This window comes from Myotis yumanensis, unplaced genomic scaffold (assembly GCF_028538775.1).
Source record: "Myotis yumanensis isolate MYYU_CA2020_CCGP unplaced genomic scaffold, mMyoYum1.0.hap1 SCAF_20, whole genome shotgun sequence".
NCBI lineage: Eukaryota > Metazoa > Chordata > Mammalia > Chiroptera > Vespertilionidae > Myotis > Myotis yumanensis.
Window position 1 is genome coordinate 10,231,882 of NW_027223771.1, and position 26,511 is coordinate 10,258,392.

General features: G+C 55.9%; 1 protein-coding gene across 1 annotated transcript in view; it reads right to left on the reverse strand.

Moving 5' to 3' along the window:
* Window positions 1-16,558, reverse strand: part of IREB2 (iron responsive element binding protein 2) — a 36,875-nt gene extending 20,317 nt beyond the window's left edge. Inside the window, exons 1-5 of the mRNA XM_070400623.1 lie at window positions 16,450-16,558; window positions 14,018-14,107; window positions 2,893-3,058; window positions 1,451-1,588; window positions 243-467 (exon numbers count right to left, since the gene is read on the reverse strand). Coding sequence (XP_070256724.1) covers window positions 243-467; window positions 1,451-1,588; window positions 2,893-3,058; window positions 14,018-14,107; window positions 16,450-16,468 — 638 coding nt within the window. The 5' untranslated portion in view covers window positions 16,469-16,558. The remainder of the gene's footprint in view (window positions 1-242; window positions 468-1,450; window positions 1,589-2,892; window positions 3,059-14,017; window positions 14,108-16,449) is intronic.
* Between the last annotated feature and the right edge of the window lie 9,953 nt (window positions 16,559-26,511).

Below are 26,511 nucleotides of genomic sequence, written 5' to 3' on the forward strand. Positions count from 1 at the left end.
GGGAAACCTTAGGGTCCCTTCCCGAGGAACAAAGGCAGACCTAACGGCCTTGCTCTGCTGGGACACAGGACGCACACGGCAGCATCTCCCGCACAGGCAGTACGAGGCCGGGGAGCAGGGGTGTGTGTGCGTGTAGGTGTGTGTGTGTGCATGTAGGGGTGGGGGGGGGGGGGGGGGGGGAGAAAGGGGTAAACGGGTTCCCTGAGAAACAAACGGCAGTGATGAGAAGTAAGAAGACGTACTCAGGCACTGGCTGCAGGTGGAAAGGGCACAGCAGGGGGGTGTTCTCGATCTGCGTGGACGGCCTCCCGGCGCCGCGGCCCAGGCCCGGCTCCCCCGGATCGCAGGGCCCCCGGCAGGCGGCTGGGCCTCGGCAGGGCAGCCTCCTGGGCGGCGCTTTGAGCGGCGAGAGCTTGGCGGCTTTCGGCAGGTCCCCGCCTCCAGGGTTGGGCGCGTTCTGTATCGCACTGTCATTCCAAACAAGGGAACGGAAGCCAGTCAGAAGGGACAGACACTTAGCTCTTCAAAACACACACCAGCCACGCAAACGTCAGGTCACAAAAGCACACACCCGAGAACCGGGTAACTTCGACGTACGGAGGAAACGTAGAGCCGTGTCCACACGCTCCTGTCACAGGGGAGCGACTGGGCAAGACGGAGGTGCCCTCACCCCGGACGGAGCCGCCGCCGGCCACCGCTCCAGCAGAGGGCAGCTCGCGGCTGAGGAGTCTGTCTGACCCAGGACGCCCGCGAGTGTGAGCACCACGTCTTCTCTCGTCTGACTATGGTCAAGGGCCCTTCTGAATGTAGCGTTTCCAGTGGAGGAAACCAGAGCTTTAGGGAGTGAGCTCAGTGCTTTCAATCACCAACTAATGAACGACAGTCATGGCTCACGTCTCCCTGTTCCCTCTGGAAAGAAATGAAAAAACTTCCTTTTGCCAAAACCGGTGTGGCTCAGTGGATAGAGCGTCGGCCTGCGGACTGAAGGGTCCCAGGTTCGATTCCGGTCCAGGGCATGTACCTGGGTTGCGGGCACATCCCCAGTAGGAGGTGTGCAGGAGGCAGCTGATCAATGTTTCTCTCTCATCGATGTTTCTAACTCTCTATCTCTCTCCCTTCCTCTCTGTGAAAAATCAATAAAATATATTAAAAAAAAAGGAGAAAAAACTTCCTTTAGTGGATATGAAGCTGCAGTCGTAGCCAGAAAATCAGGCTCTAGGCTCCCTGCACATTTCCACCAACAGTGGCAGCAGGAACATACAACAGGATAATAATTCAGACCCAGCAAAAACAATCACAACTAAACTTGTCACCAGCTTCTCTCGTTACGTGTCAGCCAACACCATATGTAGGAAACCGGCATGAATTCCCCCCTCCTCCCGCTACGCCACACGCCAGCGGGTGGGACGCCGCCTGCACACTGTCGTCACGGCCTTCTGCATCACGGTACCATTTGCTGAAGTCGATCTGTAGAGAGTGGTCGACCGTGAGGTCTGTCGGGCAGGCGGGGTGGACTTTCTTAGGGTCCCCTCCCAGCGTCTTCACCGCCTCCCGCATCGCAGCGAGGTCCACCATGGCCGGGATCCCCCTGAAAGCAGAAGGAGCACCTGAGCTCTAACGCCAGGAGGATGCACTCACTCATTTCTGTATTTAACAAGTACCCCTGCCCTGGCCGCTTTGGCTCAGTGGAGAGAGCGTCGGCCTGCGGACTGAAGGGTCCTGGGTTCGATCCCGGTCAAGGGCATATGCCCAGGTTGCAGGCTTGATCCCCAGTGTGGAGTGTGCAGGAAGTAGCCAATCAATGATTCTCTCTCCTCACTGATGTTTCTATCTCTCTCTTCCTTTCTCTTCCTCTACAAAATCAATAAAAAATATTTTTAAAAGATAAAAAAATAATAAAAAAAAAAAGTACCCCTTTTCCATCTGCATTCGTGCTTGACAATGGACTTGTCCAAAGCTGGAAGCACCCTGGGTTAATGAGCTCACACAGGATATTATCTGAGACCTTCAGTGCTCAGAGGTAGATGTGCCGGAAGCAACACACGAGGTGAGCTTCAGACAGAAGAGGACTTCGGGGACGGCCCTCGATGCCGTGCGACCCCCGCCTGCTCCCTGGCCCAGGCCCTCCCAGCCTGGTGCCCGCCTGCTGGTCCTCAGTTACCCACGACAGACACAGGCACATCCCAAGCCGCCAGGCAACAGCATCTACCAAAGGCCTTCGGGGTGCGAGGCCCTACAAGACGGCTGCTGCTCTCCAGGACTTTGCAGGGAAGATACAGCAGTGGCTGCCGTGACAGCAGCAACGAGAGCCCAGAGCAGCGCAGGAGACCCCGTCCCCGAGGGGCTGAGGGCGTGCTCTCTGCCTGCTCACTCCTGCGCCTCCGCTGACACCATCGAAAGGGCACCTCTTCTAGCGACGGATCCCTGACACCAGGGCGGGCAGGCAGGCCATTCAAGAGGCCGCGGGTCTACACGGACTGGATCACATACGGAGGAAGCAGGAAGCAGGGCCAAGCCTAGATTCTGCCTGGACAGACGGGAGACCACCCTGCAGTCACTACGATGGGCAAGGCCTGGAAGGAAGGGAGGGGCAGGCCATCACGTGTGACCTGAAGTCTGAAAAGCCTGAGCTGGTGGAGACAACAAGTACGCAGCTAAACCAAAGTAGTTTTGAAATAAATAATACAGGAAACAAACGCCTAATTTTTAAAGAGTTGCTTCAGTTTAGAAAGGACAATTTAAAAAAAAATAACCCTCTGTCCACTGAGCCAAACCAGCTAGGGCTAGAAAGCGCAATTTTTAAAAATTTACAAACTTATATTCAAAATTAAAGTCAGGGACTCTTATAAAGGGAACCCTGAAAATGCGCTCGTGAGGAAGGCTGTCACTCACGTGAAGTCCTGGAGGAGGACGCGGGCAGGGAAGAAGGGCACTTCCACATTGCTCTGCTTGGTTCTCCAGTCCAGAATGTTCAAGACGTCTTCCTTTTTCAGCAAAAAGCCATCACAATTCCTCACAGCAGCCTCCAACAGGACCCGTACGGAGTAAGGCAGGACATCTGATTCAGGAGAAAATATTAAGAAAAGTCATAACTAGGCATTATATTAGTAAAAGTGCTAATATGCTAATTAAACCAGATGGCAGAACGACCTTCCAGACGAAGCCGGGGCTGCGAGGGCAGAGCCCCTTGCATGAATTTCACCCATAGGGCCTCTAGTGTATTATAAAGATTTAAATAACAAAAAGTTAAAGATACAGATGCACTGCCAGCAGGCGTGGCTCAGTGGCTGAGCGTCGTCCCATGCACCAGGAGGTCACGGTTCGAATCCCAGTCAGGGCACAGGCCCGGGTTGCAGGCTTGATCACCAGTAGGGGGCGCACAGAAGGCAGCTCGTTGATATTTCTCTCATTGATGTTTCCACCTCCCTCTCCCCTCCTCTCTCTAAAATCAATAAAAACATTTTTTTTTAAAAAAAAGACACAGATGCAATATTTTCTCAATTTAAAAATATTTTAGTTTAGTGAACACAGAACAAAGCACCATCCATGTGAGACCAGGACTGCTATCAAGCGGAGCTCCCACGGGTCAGCCAGGCCCTGAAAAAGCGGACAAGACCTTCCCACAAGCAGGCTGGCCTGGGACGTAAGACTGGTGAGCGGAACGAAGAGTCAGGGAAGACAAAGAAACACTGACAACCACACAAAACGTGAGTTCAGCACAATAACAAATACGGGTCAAACTGCGTAAAAGCTTGTAATAGATGTAAAAGGTTCCCATCAAAAATGGCTAACGTTTAAAAGTGAATCAGGGTCTTAGATGAGCACATTCTCTTCGTGAAAACCATCTTTCATTCTTGATGAACCACAGTCAGTACTGAACGTCTTCAGCCGCGTTAAACTCTCAGGGGAAAGGCTGACCCAGGGCAGGCTGGTGGGCAGATGTCACCACACGAGGGGCACGCGCAGCTGTTTAGACCAGGGGTCCTCAAACGACGGCCCGCGGGCCATGTGCAAATACAAATCTTGTATTTGTTCCCGTTTTGTTTTTTTACTTCAGAATAAGGTATGTGCAGTGTGCATAGGAATTTGTTCATAGTTTTTTTTTTAAACTATAGTCCGCCCTCCAACGGCCTGAGGGACAGCGAACTGGCCCCGTTTAAAAACCTTGAGGACCCCTGGTCTAAAGGCATGAGACCTGTGCCCCGATGAGCGTGATGCCAGGACAGAGCCTTCCCAGGAAAGCAGCGTGAACAACGCTCCCAGCGCAGTATATACACACTGCTACCTAGCAAGCACATAATGTGAAATGTACCATTGTTTAACATCCGGAAGAACAACGGAAGGACAGGCGGAAACCTCAGCACCTGTTCCGCACGGTGTGGCCGCACCTCCCGCAGGACACGCACTGAGGACGATGCGGGCACGGACACGGACACCGTCATTTTCAAACTGTCACATATACAGGGTGGGGCAAACGTAGGTTTACAGCTGCGAGTAGGCAAAGGACAGCTTCTCCCTGTGTTACTGTGGACAATTACTGCTGTTTTCCATGTGAACAACCACTGCCCCACCTGCATCATGAGGAGGAAGCAAAGGCACTTCTGTCCCTGAGGCCCGGATCCAAGGCTTCCAGTGTAAGGACGGTACGGGCACAGCCCGAGGGCCGAGTTAGAGAAACAAATCACTGATGCTCCAGTGCGAGTCCTGGCTACAAACTTACGATTTATCTCTTCCTTACAAGTATGTGCCTCCTGGCCGCTCAGTGAAAACGCCTAAAACAAGGACAGTCCGCTCCTCGTAACCCCCAAGGACCCAGCGGCTGTCTCTGCAGCCTCCCCTTTGGGGGGCGCCCAGGCCGAGCCCGGCCACCTCGTCAGGGAGCAAACAGGTCCCGGAGACGAATGGGGACACTGAGGGTCAGCGTGAGCACCGGGAGGAGGAATGACCGTCACTCACTGAACGAGGTCGCATCCGTGAACAGCCCTGAGCTCAGAATGACCGAACGCCCTGCACCCACCACACGGCGGCGGCTGGAGCAGCTCTTGACCCCGAAACTGACAACGGGGAGTCGGTCCTTAATCCCGTCGTCCTGACTTCAGTCATGAAATCGTCGCAGAAGAGCCACAGCTACTAAACGCAGAGGAAAGGGTCCAGTTAGAAACCACACCAGGCACCGGACCAAGCCCTGGACGGGCCCCGGTGGTCAGCGGGGCTGAATCAGCAGGTGACATGTGGACACCTCGGAACTCTGAAGGCGGGGCCAGTGACGACTCCCACACCCACGTGGCATCACGGCAAGTGGGACTCGGGACATCACCTGCCGTGGACGGAGCAGGACGCACAGCACCCACTGCAGAGCGTTCTTGCAACAACAAGCAAACCTGAACGAATCTCACACCAGCTCTAATGGCCCGTCCGCAGGAAACACGGGGACAGGGCGAGTGAAGGGAAAGGACGGAGCAGCAACCCCACAAACCCAGGAGGAGCCGGTGCCCCCCACGGAGCAGCAACCCCACAAACCCAGGAGGAGCCGGTGCCCCCCACAGAGCAGCAACCCCACAAACCCAGGACAAGGAGCCGGTGCCCCACACGGGTGGTAGGGAAAGGGGAGGAGGGACCGTGCAGACGTGAGCCTTGCAAGACATAGTGGCCAAATGCTATGCGCTCATGTTTGGGTATGTCAACACCCCACTGTAGAAATAGGAATACGGACTGGGTTTTATGCCATGGTAAGGAGTCATTTGTAATTTTACTAATACAGTCAAGGCACTAAGATTACGTGTGTTTTTAAGGCCTTTCAAACACCAGAAATGCAGTCCAGCCGATGTGGCTCAGTGGTTGAGCGGCGACCTATGAACCAGGAGGTCACGGTTTGATCGAACTTGAAACCCACATGCCTGGGTTTCGGGTTCGAGCCTCAGTGGGGGGCGTGCAGGAGGCAGCCAATCCATGATTCTCTCATCATTGATGTTTCTCTTTCCTTCTCCCTTCCTCTCAAATCAATAAAAATGTTTTGAAAAATGTACTAGTATACTAAAGTACATTTACAGGTTTGAAAATGGAGTATGTGGAACAAAAGACCGGCAAAATGTTGGTAACTGACAAGTACATGGTGGGTTACTGTACTATTGTCTCCCCACTTTTATGCTTGGAAATTCTCTCGCCCGTTACCCGTGGATGGAGCTGCGAGCGAAGAGAGTGAAGAGCCTCAGCAGAGGCCGCACGCGAGGCCTGCGCTGCTGCTCCCTGTGGGGGGACCTTCCCCGTGGAGACGGGGCCCCAGCACCCACAGGAGGAAGTGTCTACCTCCTCGCTCACCGGCGCATTAGAGCCCCCGCATCCTCTGACAAAGAGCAGGCGCCTAACCATTAGCTTCCGCCCTGACCTCCGTCCGAAACAGAATGAAGTCCCCAAACCAAGAGGAATTACACGGGTAAATTTTTTAAATAAATAGAACATTTGGAAACAACGAGAAGAAAAATATCACAGAAGCAAATACACAAGGTTTACTTTGTATCTGATTAATTGTTCTGGAAACAACATTCAGGAATGTTTTTGTTAAGAGTATCTTCATAAAAAGGATTTCATCAGATTTCTAGTAAAATATGCAACGTAAACACCAGCAATGATCTCTACTCCCTCCTGAAACCCACTAAAATAATAGAAAAGGAATAAAAAAGTTATAAACCCACAGGGACAGGGAGAAGCGAAACAAGCCTGCTGGGCGGCAGCGCCTGGGTGAGTGGCGGGGCTGACAGGACAGAGAGGCGATGGGACCAAGCCAGGCCAGGACGCGAGAGGAGGGGCTGTGGACGGAGGGGCTGGGGACGGAGGGTGCAGGCTGAGGGGTGCAGACGGAGGGGTGCAGGCTGAGGGGCTGGAGACAGATGGGGTGCAGACGGAGGGGTGCAGACGGAAGGGTGCAGACAGAGGGGTGCAGACGGAGGGGCTGGAGACAGATGGGGTGCAGACGGAGGGGCTGGGCGGGAAGGGGACAACCCCTCGAGTTCTAAGTGACAACAGGTCCAACCTAAAGTCGTGGCCGACAACCCGTCAGCCACAGGCGCTACTGGAGGACCCGGCCTATAAGCAGGCAGGTGAACGAGCACAAGAGAGCACGGAGCACGGGAGAGCACGGGGCACAGGAGAGCACGGAGCACGGGAGGGCACGGGGCCAGGCTCAGCTCGCCCAGGGCCCAGCCCGTCCAGATGTGGCGCTGCCAGGAGGGAAACGCTGACTGACAGGTCACCTGACTACACCCGAGGGGTTCGTTCTTTCAGGGATGAAGTATTGATAAGGACACAGCAAACTAAGCAAATGAAAAAGACAATTAATCCCAGGAAAAAACACAAAGCTGTGAGAGAAACGAGGTGTGGCCACCTGCTCCATGGATTAGCTGAGAACCTTACTCATAACAGCCTAAGCACCAAATACTGGTTTAACCAAAATCACGGGAACTGTACCAGAAAGAGGTACACAGGGTCTAGGTGAGAGAGAAGAAAAACACCAAATTCTCACTTTCCACAGAAGAAAGTATTGTCAGAAACTGAAGACTCAAGACACATCCCTGGCTGGTGTGGCTCAGTGGATAGAGTGTTGGCCTGTGGACTGAAGGGTCCCAGGTTCGATTCTGGTCCCGGGCACAGGCCTGGGTTGCGGGCTCGATCCCCAGTGTGGGGCATGCAGGAGGCAGCCGGTCCATGATTCACTCTCATCATGGATGTTCCTCTCTCTCCCCCCCCTCTCTGAAATAAAAAATACACATATTTAAAAAACCCTCAAGAAACAGCTGTATAAGTGAGGTTCTCTCCTAATAGAGGAAATTACCACAAGAAACAGCCGACAGACTGAGAACAGTGCTCCCAGCAGAGCCTGTGCTGGGTGGTTCTAACTCTATCGCGTGAACAGCAAGTACACGCGAAGTTAAGCAACCACGAGGAAAGCGAGTCGAGGACGGAACAGGGAACTGTGTGTGACGCCCTAACTCACCAGGCCTCACGGCCTCATGGCCGCAGGGAGAGGCAAATCCTAAGACCCCCCCCCTCCCCTCCCCTCAAACAAGAGGAAGGAGGGAGCCGTCCCTTCTCTCTGTGCCGCCTCCAGGGCACAGGCCACCCAGCTCCCGCAGTCGTGCCCCGGGGCGTCCACCTGCACACGCGCTGCACACGCACTGCGTGCGGCCGATGGCGGGGGCAGGCAGCGTGCGATGCTCAGAGGGTGTGAGCGTCCTCACTGGAGGGGCTGCCTGGGGGAGCACAGCCCAGCAGCCAGGGAGCCTGTCCACCAGCGAGCACCCTGCCAGCCCGGGAGGGGCAGAGCCCGCGGCCCGGCCCTCAGTGCCCACAGCACCCTGCGCCCCAGCCCAGCTCGTTGGGCCACACAGCCCACGTCTCTGCGATCTAGAGGCAGAGCCGCACCTTCTCCCGAGGTCGGGGCTCCTTCTGAGCGTCTCCGCCAGCCCCCCGGCACAGCACCCTTCACCTCTCACCAGGACAGTCCCCTCACCCGCAGGGTCACGGGCCAGGACAGCACCAGCCCTCGGATGGACTGCTTTTCCGGTGGGCACCAGTACACACCGGTGGTAAAGACCAACTTATAAAGTGGGCAGTTTCACAGAGAGGAGTCATTCAACCCCACAGCTCAGCAACCTCAACATATGAAAACGTTCACTTTCCACATAAAGGAAGCGCCTTAAGGCTTCTCTCTGGCACGTCCACATTGCCAGCACCACCCCCCCTGCGCTTTGGGGCTGTCACAGAATCAGGTGACGGTACCACCAGCACCTCGACACGCCATCAATGGCGGGACGGCTGCTCAGCGGCGAACAGCGGGAGCATGTACAGCGTGGAGACACCGAATATTCATGTTCCGGGAGGAACGGAGCGGGAGGGCCCAAAACCTCCCCACTCCTCCCAGCGCACAGCCTAAGGTGTAGGAACTGTATTTCTGGAACCGCGTTCACAGGGGGTGGGGGAGGGGGGACTGCTGTCCTCGCACCGTCAGTAACCGTTTACACTGAACGTCCCCTGCTGTAGCCTGTGATGGAACCGCGCCTGCTACCCGGAGGCGCTGTCCTGTACTGCCCACTCGTGTCCCATTGCTATCTGCGTCTTCAGCACAAGGACGCTGCCTGAGCCGTCGTGCATTTGCCGCCCATGGAGCACCCACCAATGCCGACGGACTGAAGTCCAGTGCTGGGGGGGCCCAGGCCCCAGCAGAAACTGACTGGGCTAACCCCGCCCCTCCCACCCAGGAGTCTCCAGGATCCCGAGTCCGGAGAGCTAACGGTAACCACAGATCAGACAGACCCGTGGGGACAGGACAGGCTGGGAGCTGAGGCTGGAGCAGTGGACGGTGTGTGCTGTCACTTCCCAAATGAGCGGATAACGGGCTCGCTTTGGTCAGGCGCTCGGGGGAGGATCCGCAGGAGCCGGGCTAGAGCCTGCCACTGCCCGGGGTTAGGGGGGGCGTGAGGCAGGTCCAGCCGGCCCCCAGGGTGCAGACCTAGCTCATCAGGACTAAAGGCTGCTCCTGAGGTTGGGCAACACCCACCGCTCAGGGCAGAGGTCACAGCTGCCACCTGATGACATTTAACATTTAAAATCCAGGAATCCCTCACGAGAACATTCTTCACCACCGACATCACCTGCTGGCACGAGCAGCTGCCCTCTGCCTGCCAGTTCCGCCAGGGCCGGCTCCCGTGCGCGATGCCGTGTCCTCGTGGGCACGGCCTGCGGCCCGGACGGTAGGTCTTCCGAGCAGAGGCTCAGCCAGTCTTGTTCAAGGGTCCCCTCCACCACGGAGGAGGAACCGAGTCCATGATCAATAGACAGCAGCTCTGTTGCTGAGAGACAAACCGGGGAACGTGGCGCTGAGGGGACAGCATGTCTGGAAGTAGAAGACAGGTCTAAGCCCAAGCTCTTCACTGGAAGGGGTGCGACTGCAGGCCAATCACTGTTCCTAGAGGCCATTCCTCATCGCTGTGAGGTGGAGACAGGCCGTCTTCCCTGCCATCCCCCAGCAAGGGAGTGAGACAGGCAGACGATGCCCGCGGGCTCTGTGAGATCCCTGTGGACGGAGAAACCACCCACGGGCGACATCAGTATTAACAGGGGCTGGTCAGCAGACGTCAGGTCAACTAGACGAGGCAGAAGTGCCCCAGACGGAAGGGCAGGCGCGCTCACCCGAGGCCTCGGCCAGGAGAAGCAGCACTAGAGTAGCTCCAGGCAAACCTCAGAAGCTGCTCAAGGCCAGGAGCCTGGAGAAACGGTACTGGGTGAGCCCTGGCAGGTGTGCTCAGTGGTTAGGCCAATTCCTGGTCAAGGTTCAATTCCTGGGTTGCAGGTTCGATCCCCAGCCCAAGGCCTCTCTCACATCGATGTCTCTCTTTCTCTCTTCCCCTCCCTTCCACTGACTCTAAAAAACATAATCAATGGGGAAAAGATCCTGGGATGAGGATTAACAAACAAAACAAGACCCTGGGTGAGCTCATACCACGTCCGCGTGCTTGTCTCCAGCCCGTTCCCGGCTGGACGGCACCGATTCCCAGTAAGAACCAGCCTTTGTTCATGGACTGCCAGAGAGAGTGAAAAAAGGCAGAAGAGCACACAGATTCCTGCTTAAGATTATCCTGTCACTCACTGACCAACAGAAGAAACAAGAAAAACTGTTACAGATGAAGGTGCAGACACTCTCCTCATTCACCTGGTAGCAGGCAGCCGGCCCTGTGCTCCTAGGGCCACCCCCGCTGCTCCATGGGATGCGGTCCTCGGTGTCCACTCCGCCCTGGTCACGGCCCTGAAGCAAGACCAAGCCCTTGGAGGCCAACGACCAACAGCCTGTGAGAAAAAACACTGCAGCACTGGGCCCCTCACTCAGGGACCTGCCATCAGCACAGACCAGACCAGAGAGGGGTCAGAGCGAAGCCAGGGCTGAGCTGCCACAGGGGCTGAGCTGCCACAGGGGCTGAGCTGCCACAGGGGCTGAGCTGCCACAGGGGCTGAGCTGCCACAGGGGCTGAGCTGCCACAGGGCCTGAGCTGCCACAGGGGCTGAGCTGCCACAGGGGCTGAGCTGCCACAGGGGCTGAGCTGCCACAGGGGCTGAGCTGCCACAGGGGCTGAGCTGCCACAGGGGCTGAGCTGCCACAAGGGCTGAGCTGCCACAGGGCCTGAGCTGCCACAGGGGCTGAGCTGCCACAGGGGCTGAGCTGCCACAGGGGCTGAGCTGCCACAGGGCCTGAGCTGCCACAGGGCCTGAGCTGCCACAGGGGCTGAGCTGCTGCCAGGGGCTGAGCTGCCATCAGGGGCTGAGCTGCCGCCAGGGCCATGTGCAAAGCTCACAGGCAGAGGCTTGCCTGCAGTGGAGCAGAGGGGCGGGAATCTGAAACCCGAGAGAAAAAATAAGGAGCGTCCTGGCCCTCGGCCACCTTCTAAGAGGCAGCCACGTGTCGCTGGCCGGGGAGCGCTGTCCCCACAGTGAGTCTTCCTTCCCTTGACCCGGTGGTGTCTGCTCTTTACCACCAAAGGCCTAACCTACAACAGACTGTCAGCAGAAGCAGAGTCACCACCAACAGACCGTGGACACAATGCAGAGGGCTGGCGAGTGGAATCGGGTGGGCAAAGGCCATCCCTACCCGACGCACAGGCCTCTCCAGAGCCCACGGAGGAGAAGGATAGAAAACTCGGACTCGTGCCCCTGTCCCAGCCAGACACCTGGCAAGCCCAGCCTAAGCAGGTGAACACGGTGGTGGAAAAGTCCTCAGAGGGACTGTCTTAACTGGCTGGTGAGCCGGTCGCCACATGTGGCCGCAGTGGCTGTGGAGGATGCTACCCAGAGTCAGGGGCTGTAGAGAGAAGCCTGGAGAGATGTTCACGGACTCAGGGACAAAGGGCCCAGGCAGCGACAGTGACGAGCAGAACAGACTGGCTGAGAAGCGCGGGTTCCCACGAGGCTGGGCTTGCTGTCCTGTCCTTGGGTGTCAGCAAACGGCAACTTCTGCCTTGAGCGCTGAGCTAAGGGAGTTTTTGTTCCTTATATGCAGGAGTGCAGACTGGAACAGAGGATGTACAGTGAAAGTGCAAGAGGAAAAGCATTTGCTGAGGGTGGAGAGAACACCCCGCTTTCAACCCAACCATCTACAGAATAAGCATCAAAACTCACACATCGCACCCGCGCGGCAGCTTTACTCGTGAACAGGGAGAAGCTGGCAACGACCACCCCCTCGAGGGCCTGCGAACTGAGCCGATCCGCTCCCACAGGCACCCCTCCCAGCAGCCCAGGCTCCCTGGCCCGGGGGATCCGACACCGAGGGACAGAAACCGGCGTTTAGGGGATGGAAGAGGCTCACGATGTGACGTCACGGAAAAAAGGTTACAAACAGCATTTACTGCCTCTTTGTGAAAAGCAGCACATTTGCATCAAAACAAGCCAGTCTCTGCCGTCTGTAAGGGTCCTGTCTGTGTGATTCTCAACCCCAGTCCTGTCTGTGTGTGATTCTCAACCCCAATCTAATTTCTTCTAAACCACAGAAACTCTCCCCAAAAATTAAAGATTTTCTTTCAGTTTGGGAACGCCAAGTCCTGCCTCTACTGCAGGACCAGCCAGTCCTGTGGTTAAAAAAACCGGTAGAAAAGGAAAAAAGAAAGGGTGAGCGAGACAGCGGAAAGGGAGAGGGGCAGGAGTCAGGCCGGCGGAAGGCCTCCCGCGAAGCTGCTCCGGGTTCCGACCGCAGGCCTCCTGTCCGTCTCCCCGTGTTCCCACCACGCTGTGCAGTCTCACCCCAGCGCTGACGGTCCTGTGACCCGTTTCACATCAACTCCAGTCCCAGTTCCTTCGGAAAAGGCCAGGCTCTCTTACAACGGAAAGAGATGTATTTCCAAATTCAAAGATCTCCTTAAGAGAACCACGCAGACTCCCCGAGGCTGTGGTCACTGCACTGGAATGCCAGGCAGCCCACGTCACTGAAAAGGCAATCACGGCGGTGAGCTGTCTGCTGTTGAATGGCAACAGAATCTAAGACAGGATCTTCTAAGATACTCCAGAACATCTAAGTCTTCTCATAATGTACGAGATAACACGGCTTGTGGCAATCTAGAACGTTCAAGTCCATCAGTGTCTACAGATGAAGGTCTGGCCCGTGTGCTCAATGGTTAGAGCACTGAAGGGTCACAGGTTGGATTCCTGGTCAAGGGCACGTACCTGGGCTGTGGGTTTGCTCCCCACCCCTGGTCAGGGCATGTGCGGGAGGCGACCAATCACTGTGTCTCCTCTCTCAAATCGATGCTTCCCTCGCTCTCTCTCTCACACACACAAAAGCAATCTTCTTAATTAAATAATGCGAAAAGGAAAAAAAAAAGACAAGGTAAAGAAAAGCTCTCTCCAAAAGTGATGTCAATATATTTGACATTTAACTACCAAGTAGTTTTTACTAAAAACTGTGACAACAATAAGACCTCCAAACAGGTCTTCCCTTCGTTGACCTGGTTGAGAAAGTCCCTCAACTGTCACGAAAGCCAAGACTTCCATCCAGTGCCCTGGGGCTCAGCCAAGTTCACGCTTCGGGAACCTCAGTGAAAGGTTGGACCGCGATCAAGTGCCTGCAAAGGTCTGGCAAAGTGTTGGCACAGGCCGGGGACACCGCAGCCAGTCCCGGAGAAAAACTCAAATCCTCGACAAAGAAGTATGGGCATTGTTCACTTGAAAAATTAAAACATACAATAAACAGCTGTAGAATATCACCAGTCAGGCTTTTTTAAATTGTATTAGTAGTTTACACGGGTTAAAAAAATAAACCATTGCTTAATTAACGTAGATTTTTAAATGAGAAGTTAAAGCAGGGGCCTACATCTTTCTCAAATAAAAGTGGTCCCCAAAGTTTTAAAAATGTTAGAGCTCCGTGTAGTTGTACCTTTGCCAACACGGTGGGCATAGATTTATTTATTTATTTTTCCCAGCTCAACTTGACAAACGCATTATTAGAAACAAAAGAAGTCCAAGAAAACGGAAGCGACATTACCATACTTGGCGCCTCCAAGTTTAGGTACATTGAAGAACTTCTTGCGTGAACTGTCATTTAACGTTTCAATAAGGTACTCAAAGGTGTATCCTGAAAAATAAAATACAATAAAATATACGTTAGTTAAACAGTTACAAAGGATCTTACTCAAAGGGAAAATACCTGGAAATCAACTTGACCCAACAGAATCTTCTGCAATGATAAAAATGTTATATCTACACCCTGTGCAATGAGCCACATGTGGCAACTGAGCTACTTGAAATGCGGCTACAGCCACCGATGAACTCAAATTTTTTAATTCATCTATACTAATAAAAGGGTAATATGCTAATTAGACCGGGAGACCTTCCAGACGTCCTTCCAGACAAAGCCATGGTGGTGGGGCCGAGGCAGAGGCGGTTGGGGGCAATCAGGCCAGCGGGGATGGGGGGGCAGTTGGGGGCGAGCAGGCCAGCAGGGGGTCAGTAGGTCAGTGCAGGGGCAGTTGGAGGAGAGAAGGCCGGCAAGCAGAGTGGTTAGGGGCAATCAGGCAGGCAGGCAGGCGAGCGGTTAGGAGCCAGCGGTCCCGGATTGCCAGAGGGATGGGGCCTAAACCGGCAGTCGGACATCCCCTGAGGGGTCCCAGATTGGAGAGGGTGCAGGCCGGGCTGAGGGACCTCCCCCCGCCACACACACACACACAAATTTCGTGCACTGGGCCACTCGTTTAAACATAAAGAGTCACATGCAGCTACTGTCCACTGCATTGCACAGTCCACCTCTCAACCCCGATTCTTATCAAGTAAAAACCGGTAACAGAATTAAGTGCTGAAATGTGGTAACAAAGAATACCCGGAAAGGGACAATGAGAATGAATTAAAGCAGGGTCCTCAAACTTTTTAAACGGGGCCAGTTCACTGTCCCTCAGGCCGCTGGAGGGCCGGACTATAGTTAAAAAAAAAACTATGAACAGATTCCTATGCACACGGCACAGATCTCATTTTGAAGTAAAAAAACAAAACGGGAACAAATACAATATTTGTATTTGCATGTGGCCCGCGGGCCGTCGTTTGAGGACCCCTGACTTAAAGGATGGACGGGCATGTTTGGGGAAGGCACGTCCCGAACATTTCATAAGGACAGGCGGCAATCGAGAACGCCCTAATTAGGATACACGGATTGACTTTTCTTAAAAAATAAAAAAGCATCGAAGGACAAGATGATGACAATGCGCCCTAGCTGGCTTGGCTCAGTGGACAGAGCAGTGGTTCTCAACCTTCCTAACGCCGAGACCCTTTAATACAGTTCCTCATGTTGTGGTGACCCCCAACCATAAAATTATTCTCGTGGCTACTTCATCACTGTCATGTTGCTACTGTGATGAATCGTCACGTAAATATCTGATATGCAGGATGGATTTTCATTGTTACACATTGAACATAATGAAAGCAGTGATTCATCACAAAAACAATATGTGATTATAGATGTGTTTTCCGATGGTCTAAGGCGACCCCTGCGAAAGGGTCGTTCGACACCCCCCCAATGGGGTCGCGACCCACAGGTTGAGAACCGCTGGGATAGAGCATCAGCCTGCGGACTGAAGGGTCCCGGGTTCGATTCCCGGTCAAGGGCACAGGCCCGGGTTGTGGGCTCCATCCCCAGTGTGGGGGGTGCAGGAGGCAGCCGGTCCACGATTCTCTCTCATCCTGGATGTTTCTAACTCTCTCTCCTTCTCCCTTCTCTTCTGAATTCAATAAAAATACATTTTTTTTAAAAAAGATGATGAGAATGCATTCGACAACATGGGCAAAATCAAAACCCAACACGTAACGGGTAAGAGAGACCCCAACAGGCCTGGAGAGTGAAAGCAAAAGCGCAACAACTCCTTCGGGAGAATGGGCCGCTTCTCCCTAAAGGAGGACGCGTTCTTCCCGGTTCTGCACGAACGGAGACGGAACCACGAAGGCTGGGGCCTCGGGGGTCCGGATGTCCCGGGGGGTGTGGGGGCGGCGGGGGCGGCCTCGCGGGGAAGGCACGATGCGCTCCCGGCGGTGGGTGCGCAGCCCCCGAGGCCCGACCGGGCGCCCTCGGTCCGAGGAGGAGACCGCCCGGGGGACCCGCCTGCGGCACCGTCCGAGCCTCACGGACCCGACGGAGCGGGGACCGCGAGGCGCAGGCCCGGCGCCGCCGCCCGGCCTGGACCGCCTCCCACTCCGCTTCGAGGGGCGAGGACGCGGGGAGGGGCCTGGAGACCCTGCCCCCGCCCTTCCCCGAACCTAACGGGACGAGGAGCCGGCGGGACCCGGGCGCGAGTGGGCCCGGGGCGGACCGGGCCCCGCAGGGAGGCCTCGGGGAGCGACCCGAGCCCGAGGCCCGCGCGCTGGCCGGGCGACTCCGGACGAAGAAACACACAGGGACCCGGCGGCGGACCCCAGGCGGCGGACGGCACTGACCTGCACTGGGGGCGTCCATCGCCGGAGACCATATTAGCCCGCGGAGCCGGGCCGCGGGGAAGGAAGGAGGGGACGCCGGGAGGGGAAGGGGAGAAGGCGGCCGAGCGGCCAGGAGGAAGGAAGGGCGCAGTCTCGCCCTAAACACCGCGAGAGCAGCAGCCCCGCCGGCCCGAGTCCGCGCTCGCGAGATTTGCTACGCCGTTCTCGCGATATCTCCAGATGAAGGAAACAAAGGAAGAGGCGGGGCGGGGCTAGAGGGAGGCGTGTCCTCGCGCGATCTCCAGCCGGGAGGGTCCGTCGCGGGCGTCGCCGGCGGCGTGGCCGGTTTGGCGGCCCGTTACTTAGTGCGGCCCCACGTGTCCCGCTAGGGCTGTATGGGCGGGGCGGAGCGGGGCGGAAGTCCGCGTTCCCCTAGGGATGGATGGCCCGGGTTTGCTTGTGCGGCGTGGCATCCACGTGCGCGCCCGGGACGCGGTGGCCGGCGCCGCCTGCTCCCTCCCTCCCGGCGGCGGGTCCCGGGGCTCCGGCTCCGGTCTCCCCTGGCTCCCCGCACCCGCCGCCTTATCTCCCGCTGGCAGCTGCCCGTGCGGTGCTCGCCATGCCGCGGCCACCCTCCCCTCCGCTCACGCGCCCGCCTCCCTCCACCCGCGCGTCCTTACTCTCGCTCTGTCCCCTCGTTTGTTTATTCTTTTAAATATTTTTTATTGATTTCGGAGAGGAAGGGAGAAGGGAAGATAGAGTGATTGAGCGTTGACCTATGAACCAGGAGGTCAGGGCACCTGCCGGGGTTGCAGGCTCGATCCCCAGGGTGGGCCGTGCAGGAGGCAGGCGGATGCATGATTCTCTCTCATCACGGCTGTTTCTATCTCTCTCCCTTCTTATCTGAAGTCAATAAATATACATTTAAAAAAATAATAGTAAGCCCTAACTGGTGTGGCTCAGTGGATAGAGCGTCGGCCTGCGGACTGAAGGGTCCAGGGTTCGATTCCGCTCAAGGGCATGTACCTTGGTTTCCGGGCTCGATCCCCAGTAGGGGGTGTGCAGGAGGCAGCTGATCAATGTTTCTCTCTCATCGATGTTTCTAACTCTCTATCCCTCACCCTTCCTCTCTGTAAAAAAATCAATAAAATAAACTTTTTAAAATAAAAAATAATAATAGCAACCACGGCCATCCATAGGCAGCTCCCAGGTGGATGAGAAACCGCTGAATGGGAAACCCGTTATGCACAATTTGCAGAATCGTTCACCAGAGGGCGTTCCGCTATAACGGGATCCTGGGCCAGAACCGGAGTGTATTTGCAGAGCTTTTCCTCCTCCTCACATGCCAAGTGCCCCAGGCACCTTGCACCACGGGAACAGGCAGGTGGCCACTCCCCGGACCCCACTTTTATTTAAAATACGTATTTGTATTTTATTTTATTGTTTAAAGCAGCAGTTCTCAACCTTTGGGGGTCGAACGACCCTTTCACAGGGGTCGCCGAAGACCATCGGAAAACATATATTTATAATTACATATCGTTTTTGTGATTAATCATTAAGCTTTCATTATGTTCAATTTGTAACCATGAAAATACATCCTGCATATCAGATATTTACATGACGATTCATAAGAGGAGCAACATGACAGTGATGAAGCAACCACGAAAATAATTTTATGGTTGGGGGTCACCACAACATGAGGAACTGTATTAAAGGGTCGCAGCATTAGGAAGGTTTAAAGTATTACAAATAGTAGTACATATGTCTCCTTTTTTTTCCCATTGACCTTCCCCCCGCCCCCCAGATGCCCTCACCGCCCCCCCCCCCCAGTTTCTTGCGTCCGTTGGTTATGCTTATATGCATGCATACAAGTCCTTCGGTTGATCTCTTACCTCCCCCCCAACCCTCCCCAGCCTTCCCGCTGTAATTTGACAGTCTGTTCCATGCTTCTCTGCCTCTGTATCTATCTTTTTGTTCATCAGGTTTTTATCGATTTCAGAGAGGAGGAGAGAGAAACATCAATGAGGAGAATCATGGATCAGCTGCCTCCTTGCACGCCCCCTTACTGGGGATCCAGCCCACAACCCAGGCACGTGTGCCCTTGCCTCGGAATCGAACCCAGGACCCTTCCCTCCGCCGGCCGAGGCTCTATCCACTGAGCCACACCGGGTAGGGCCTGATCCCACGTTTTCAAGAAGGGCACCTCTAGGTCAAGTGCCTTTTTAATTTTTTTGCTTCGTGCTGATGACAACCTTCTGTAGCCGTTACTTGCAAGTTCATGGGCTCCATAAAAGTGCGGTCGGGTGATTGTAAAAAGCCCAATTCACTCCCTGGCTGCTCTGACACGCCCATTCAGCAGAGGAGCCGAAAATGTTTAAAATAAGTGGTTTTCCCCTCTCATGTGGATGATGCAAAACATCAAAGAACTGGCCCAAATAAATGAACCGCCTCTGGCACCAGAATCGACTTGTTCATAACCCTTCTTGGTGTCCTCTGTTGAGTCACCATTATGGACGATACAGACCTGAGAAATTGACACACACACGCACACCCAGGAAACAAACTCCAGCTGGGAAGGGCTGTCCCTCGGGCCAGAGGAAGAGAAAGCCATACTGGCTGTGAGATGTGGAAAAGCTTCGCCGAGGGATGACAAAGGACAGGAAAACAAAACGAAACAAAAAGCACCGGGGCCCCGGCCGGTGTGGCTCAGCTGGTGGAGCATCGCCCCATGCATCCCTAGGTCCCCGGTTCGATCCCCGGTCAGGGCACATGCCCCGAGGGTGCAGGCTCCATCCCCAGTAGGGGGGCGTCCAGGAGGCAGCCGATCCATGATTCTTGCTCATCATGGATGTTTCTCTCACCAATGTTTCTCTCCCACTCCCTCTCTCTCAAATCAATAAAAATAAACATTTTTTTTTTTTTTAAAAAGAACAAGGGGTTCCTTACCAGGGCAGCACCCTTCCCTCGGGGCTGGCCAAGGATTCTAATTGTCCTGGTCCTTGTCCTGGCTCTGTTCCCCAGCCTTCCCTCGGATGTGGGTGCAGCCCAGTCCCCTGCCCTCCCGCCTCCCCAGTAAATCCCATGTGGCTAAGGCCAGCCCGAGTCCCTGGCTGAGGAAGACTACTTGCTGGAGCGATGCGTGAGCCAAGTCCCGGGAAAAGGAGAGACCAGACGTCTCCAGGAGCCGCGGCAGAAGGTTTCCGTGCGATGACAGGGTTGGCGCTCCGACTCCGGTTACACTAGATCCCGGCCCACGTGTCCACAAGTACCGGACACACATTTGGAAAGCGAGCTGCTGTTACGTTAAAAGGTCCCCACAGGAGGAAGCTGGGCACAAAGAACCTCGCTGTATTGTTTTTGCAAGTTTCCGTGAGCCTATAATTATTTTAAAATAAAAGGTTTTTGAGCCCGGCCTGTGTGGCTCAGTGGTTGCGTTTCAACCTAGGAACCAGGAAGTCACGGTTCGATTCCCATTCAGGGCTCAGGCCCGGGTTGCGGGCTTGATCCCCAGTGTGGGGCGTGCAGGAGGCAGCCGATCCATGATTCTCCTCATCATTGATGTTTCTCTCTCCCTCTCCCTTCCTCTCTGAAATCAATAAAAATATATATATATTTTAAAAAGACTGGGCTTTTTAAAAAATATATTTTATTGATTTTTTACAGAGAGGAAGGGAGAGGGATAGAGAGTTAGAAACATCCATGAGAGAAACATCCATCAGCTGCCTCCTGCACGCCCCCCACTGGGGATGTGCCTACAACCCAGGTCCATGCCCTTGACCGGATTCGAACCTGGGACCCTTCAGTCCGCAGGCCGACGCTCTATCCGCTGAGTCAAACCGGTTAGGGCTAAAAGAAATATATACATTAAAAGAAAAAGGTTTTTTGGGGGGAAAAGCACATTGCTGCTGAAAGGACTAGCGGGACCCTGTCTGAATTTCCCCTCCCCTCTGCTAAGGTGTGTGGTCGGGGCGGCTGCAAGGCCAGACCTAGAGGTGTGAGCTAAAGGAAAACCACACTGAGAGGCGGCTGGGGCCGCTGGGGCAGGAAGTGGGGGGAATCCAGGGGGCTGAGGCGGGATCAAGTCCACCTGGATCTGGGCATTGAGACCAGGTGGGGGGCGGGAGGCGAGGGTGGGGGGGGAGGCCTGGCTGTCAGACAGGTCGGGGCCTCAAGGGAAGATGTGAGCGATTCCCTCCCAGGTCCCGGTCGCTCTGAATTTTGCTCCTAGAAGCTGCTGGGGGGGATGGGGTGTTGGCGCCCCGACAAAGGACCAGGCGGGCGATGAAGGGGACCCAGACAGGAAGGGCGATCACGGTGAATAAAGGGGAGACGCAAGCCCTCGCCGGCCTGGCTCAGTGGATAGAGCGTCGGCCAGAGGACTGACAGGTCCCGGGTTCGATTCCAGTCAAGGGCATGTCCCTCGGTTGCAGTTTCTATCCCGATGCCCGGCCTTGGCCGGGGCACGTGCAGAAGGCAACCGATGGATGTGTCTCTCTCACATTGACGTTTATCTCTCTGTCTCTCCCCCTCCTTTCCACTGTCTCTTAAAAACCAACGGGAAGCCCTGGCTGTTGTGGCTCAGAGGATAGAGCGTCAGCCTGCAGACGGAAGGGTCCCGGGTTCGAATCCAGCCAAGGGCACAGGCCTGGGTTGTGGGCTCGATCCCCCGTAGGGGGCGTGCAGGAGGCAACAGATCCATGATTCTCTCTTCTCATTGATGTTTCTCTCTCTCCCTCCCTCTCTGAAATCAATAAAAATTAATTTAAAAAAATAAAAATAATAAAAGTCAGTGTAGCTCAGTTGGCTGAGCATCGTCCCATGTACCAAGAAGTCACCAGTTCCATTCCCGGTCCGGGCACACGCCCAGGTTGTGGGCTCCATCCCCAGTAGGGGCATGCAGGGGGCAGGTGATCAATGTTTCTATTTCTCTCCCTCACTTCCACTCTCTCTCAAAATCGGCAAACTTGCCCTGGCTGGTTTGGCTCAGTGGATAGAGCATCGGCCAGCGGACCGAAGGGTCCCGGGTTCGATTCCGGTCAAGGGTGCGGACCCTGGTTGCAGGCTCCTGGCCCTGGTCGAGGGGCAACCGATCTATGTCTCGCTCTCACATCGGTGTTTCTCTCTGTCTCTCCCTTTCACTCTTTTACAAAATCAATGGAAAAAAATATCCTTGGGTGAGGATTTAAAAAAAAAAAAATCAATAAACTTCTTTTTAAGTCAGTCTTATCTATACTAATAATAGAGGAATATGCAAATTGTCCAGGACGCCGACACAGTAACAGTTAACGACTGAACGAGCAGGCTGCGTGGGGCAACCAGGCCAGCGGGGGTGGGCAGTTGGGGGCGACCAGGCTGGCAGGCAGAGGCGGTTGGGGTGATCAGGCTGGTGGGGGCGGGGGGGGGCAGTTAGGGGCGATCAGGCAGGCAGGCGAGTGGTTAGGAGCCAGCGGTCCCGGATTGCGAGAGGGATATCCAACTGCCAGCTCAGGCCCGATCCCTGGGATCGAGCCTAAACCAGCAGTCGGACATCCCCCGGGGGTCCTGGATTGGAGAGAGTGCAGGCTGGGCTGAGGGAGGACCCCTCCCCCCCCCTGCACGAATTTCATGCACCGGGCCACTAGTTGAGGGATAACTTCCTTTGACCCCAGGGCGGTTCTGATTCGGCTCCATCTCAATTCCTGGGAGTCGAGGATGGGAACAGTCCTATCTGCCTGGCGTCGTACCTTACACTGATCGCCCCACTTCCCTGCAAAGCCCCCCGCTCCCCGCGGTCATCACCTGGGTCCCTTCAAGATTTTTTATGTTTGTTTTTTTAAATATGTTTTTATTGATTTCAGAAACATCCATGATGAGAGAGAATCACAGATCAGCTGCCTCCTGCACGCCCCACACTGGGGATGGAGCCCCCAACCCGGGCCTGTGCCCCGACCGGGAATCGAACCGTGACCTCCTGGTTCCTAGGTGGACGCTCAACCCCTGAGCCACGCCGGCCCCGGGTCCTAGAGGTGGGATCCAGGCGTCAAGCCCAGGCCCGCAGGAGCCTGGCGTGCATTGTCCTGCCGGATACTGTGAGGTGCTTCTGGTCTCCACCCAGGGGTTGGGGACGCAGGGCACAGGGCTGAGCCGGGCCGGCCGGAGCCCACAGCCGTCCTCCTGGGCCTGCCTTCCTCAGACTTGCTGGGCGAGGACTCGGACCTCCGGGACTCTGGTCCCAGCCCTGCCCCTGCCCGCCAGCTGCTCTGGGACTCGGATGAACTCTCCCATCTCAGGGCCCCTGTGCAAAGAGCCGGTGCTGGCTTCGTGGCCTGAGTCGGAGCCGGGTGGGAAACAGCCCAACAGGGTCTGGACCCCGGTCCTTCACTGCTCATCAGAGGCAGCGAGCAGCGCGGGGAGCGGGGGGCGGGGGGTGGGCATCCCCTGGCCATGTGGCCCTGGGAGCATCCAGCCAGGAGCCTGGGGAGGTGGTGGGGTGGGGGAGCAGGGGAGGAGGAGGAGGACCAGGGGGAGGTGAGGGAGGAGAGAGAGGGTGGTGGGGAGGGAAAAGGCCCACATTGCAAGCTATTCCCCAGCACGTGCGAGGCGGCCAGGCCCTGGGGGGCCGGGGGGGGGGGGCGTTGCCCCGTCCTGTGTCCCCGGGAACGCATAGCTGAGGCAGGTGGAAGTACTTATCCCTGTGGAGCAGGCGCCGGAACTCGCTCGGAGGCCCTGAATGATGACAGCAATGAGAACCAGATTCTGCAGAGTGAGTGGCGGGAAGGCCCGGACCAGCCGGGAGTGGGGGGGGGGGGGGGGGGGGGCGCCTACTAGGGCGGGAGAAGGAGGCAGCCAGTCCAGCATCTCGCTCAAGGTCACACAAGGTCACACAAGCGTTAAGGCTCCAACATGGCCCGGCCGGCGTGGCTCCGTGGTTGAGCATCCACCTAGGAACCAGGAGGCCACGGTTCGATCCCCGGTCAGGGCACAGGCCCGGGTTGTGGGCTCGATCCCCAGTGGGGGGCGTGCAGGAGGCAGCCGGTCCGTGATTCTCTCTCATCTTGGATGTTTCTCTCTCTCTCTCTCTCTCTCTCTCTCTCTCCCTTCCTCTCTGCAATCAATAAAAATATATATTTTTGCCCTAACTGGTTTGGCCCAGTGGATAGAGCATCAGCCTGCGGACTGAGGGGTCCCAGGTTCGATTCCGGTCAAGGGCATGTACCTGGGTTGCGGGCACATCCCCAGTGGGGGGCGTGCAGGAGGCAGCTGATCGATGTTTCTCTCTCATCATGGATGTTTCTAATTCTCTCTCCCTCTCCCTTCCTCTCTGTAAAAAATCAATAAAATATATTTTAAAATATATATATATATACATATATATATATTTTAAAAAAGGCTTTAACCTCATGACACCAGCAAGAATCCCTCCCTCCCCACCTCTCTGTCTTGATGCTTGAGTTTCTTTTTTTTTTTTTTTTTAATATATTTTATTGATTTTCCACAGAGAAGAAGGAAGAGGGACAGAGAGCCAGAAACACCGACGAGAGAGATCAATCAGCTGCCTCCTGCAAGCCCCCACTGGGGATGTGCCCGCAACCAAGGCACACGCCCCTGACCGGAATCGAACCCGGGACCCCTGAGTCCGCAGGCCGACGCTCCATCCACTGAGCCAAACCGGTCTGACGCTTGAGTTTCTATTGGACAAGCCTCTCCATTCCTTTGGCAAGAGCTGCTGATTCATATTTAGTGAAGGTTTATGTGAGACAGGTTCTGGGCTACGTACCTTGCAGGTACTTTTTAAAAATATATATATATTTTTTTATTGATTTCAGAGAGGAAGGGAGAGTGGGAAAGAGAGAGAGAAACATCCGTGATGAGAGAGAATCATGGACCGGCTGCCTCCCGCACACCCCCCACTGGGGATGGAGCCTGCAACCCGGGCCTGTGCCCCAACCGGGCATCGAACTGTGACCTCCTGGTTCAAGGTCGACGCTCAACCACTGAGCCACGCCGGCAGGGCTGTCGCGGTGAGTTCTTAACGTCCTGAAAGCTGGGGCTCAGGGGGGAGCAGGTGCAAGACTGGGACAGAGCAGTGAGCACGGGGCCTCCCTCTGAGAGGCTGGGGAGCAGGCGGTGGTCCCAGCACAGATGGCTCCCCCAAAACGCGCTGACCTCACCACCTGCCGTGACCTTGCTGGGCCGAGCCTGGCTCCTCCCCAGGTGGACAGAGACGCAGACCATCTCGCCTGGGCCCTGCCCACCTGGACAAGCGGGGGGCGGGGGGCGAGGTTGGGGGGGGGACTGGCAGGTGTTGGGGGGACGGGGGAGGTCCCAGACCTGCTGCTCCGGCCCCTGCTTCACACCTGCCCACACGCACGGAGGCTTCTGGAAGGAGGGCGACCTCTGGGCTCAGCGTGATTCCTTTGCCAAGACACCTCCACGGGGACCCGGGGGCCGCTTCAGGCCACACATACACGGCCCCCCGTCCCCTCCCCCTCCCCGGGCGGCTCCTTCTTCGCGGCCGTGACTGTGATGACGGCTTGGTTTTAAGAGTGGCTTGTGTTTCTTTATTTTTTTAAATATATTTTATTGCTTTTTTACAGAGAGGAAGGGAGAGGGATAGAGAGTCAGAAACATCGATGAGAGAGGAACATCGATCAGCTGCCTCCTGCACACCCCCCACTGGGGATGTGCCCGCAACCCAGGTCCATGCCCTTGGCCATAATCGAACCCTGGACCCTTGAGTCCGCAGGCCGACGCTCTATCCACTGAGCAACACCGGCCAGGGCGACAGCTTGGTTTTAAGAGTGGCTTGTGTTTCACGGGCTCGGGTGAATGGCCGCGCGTTTGCTCTCAGGAGCCATTCGACAAGGTGTCGAGCTCCGTGGGATGTCGGTGGCCAAACTCGGCTGGTCTCACAGACCCAATGACTCCCACCCTTTCCCTCGGAGACACACGGGGTGGGCGGTGTCTACTCACAGGCTCGGTCCACCCCCGCCCGCGTCCCCCCCCCCCCCCCCCCCCCCCCCCCCGGGAAGAAACGCTTCGGATTGGTAGAAAAATATTTAAATTTATTTATTTTTATTGATTTCAGAGAGGAAGGGAGAGGGAGAGAGAGAAACATCCATGATGAGAGACAATCATGGACCGGCTGCCTCCTGCACGCCCCACACTGGGATCGAGCCCCCAACCTGGGCATGTGCCCTGACCGGGAATCGAACCCGGGACCCTTCAGTCCACAGGCCGGCGCTCTATCCCCTGAGCAACACCAGCCAGGGCGATTTTTTTTTTAAAGAGAGTGTAAGGGAGAGGGAGAGAGAGAGAAACACCCATGATGAGAGAGAATCATGGATGGGCGGCCTCCTGCACGCCCCCCGCTGGGGATGGAGCTCGGCAACCCGGGCCTGTGCCCTGACTGGGAATTGAACCGTGGCCTCCTGGTTCCTAGGTTGACGCTCAACCACTGAGCCACGCTGGCTGAGCAAATAAATCCTTTCTCATCTGCCTTAGCAGCTGAGGCCGGCTCCGCTCCTGGAACACACTGCTGGTCTGTCGCCCTGGGAAGAACCAGGAGCCAGGTCACTGGGCAGGTGCGATGCCGGGCCCCGGTCCAGCCTCCTGGCTCAGCGTCTCAGGATCCCCCTGCAGCCTCCTCACCCGCTCTCGGCCTCTCTGAGCTGCTTTTCCTTTTTCTTTTTTAAAAAAAATATATTTTATTGACTTTTTTACAGAGAGGAAGGGAGAGGGATAGAGAGTTAGAAACATCAATGAGAGAGAAACATCGATCAGCTGCCTCCTGCACGCCCCCCACTGGGGATGTGCCCGCAACCAAGGTACACGCCCTTGACCAGAATCGATCCTGGGACCCTTCAGTCCGCAGGCCGACGCTCTATCCACTGAGCCACACCGGTTAGGGCAGAGCTGCTTTTTCTTAAGTCACCTCGACTTCCCTGCGTCCCAGGGGCTCCCGCTGTCTCCTGAGGAATAGGAACCGTGCCCATGGGCTGTCCGTCTCGTTGCCTTTAAATCTGCTCTATGCACCGCGTGCAGGTCGTGCAGGTCGGCCGTGCGTGCAGGCTGGGCGAAGCCCTTCCTCCTCCGGGTGATGTT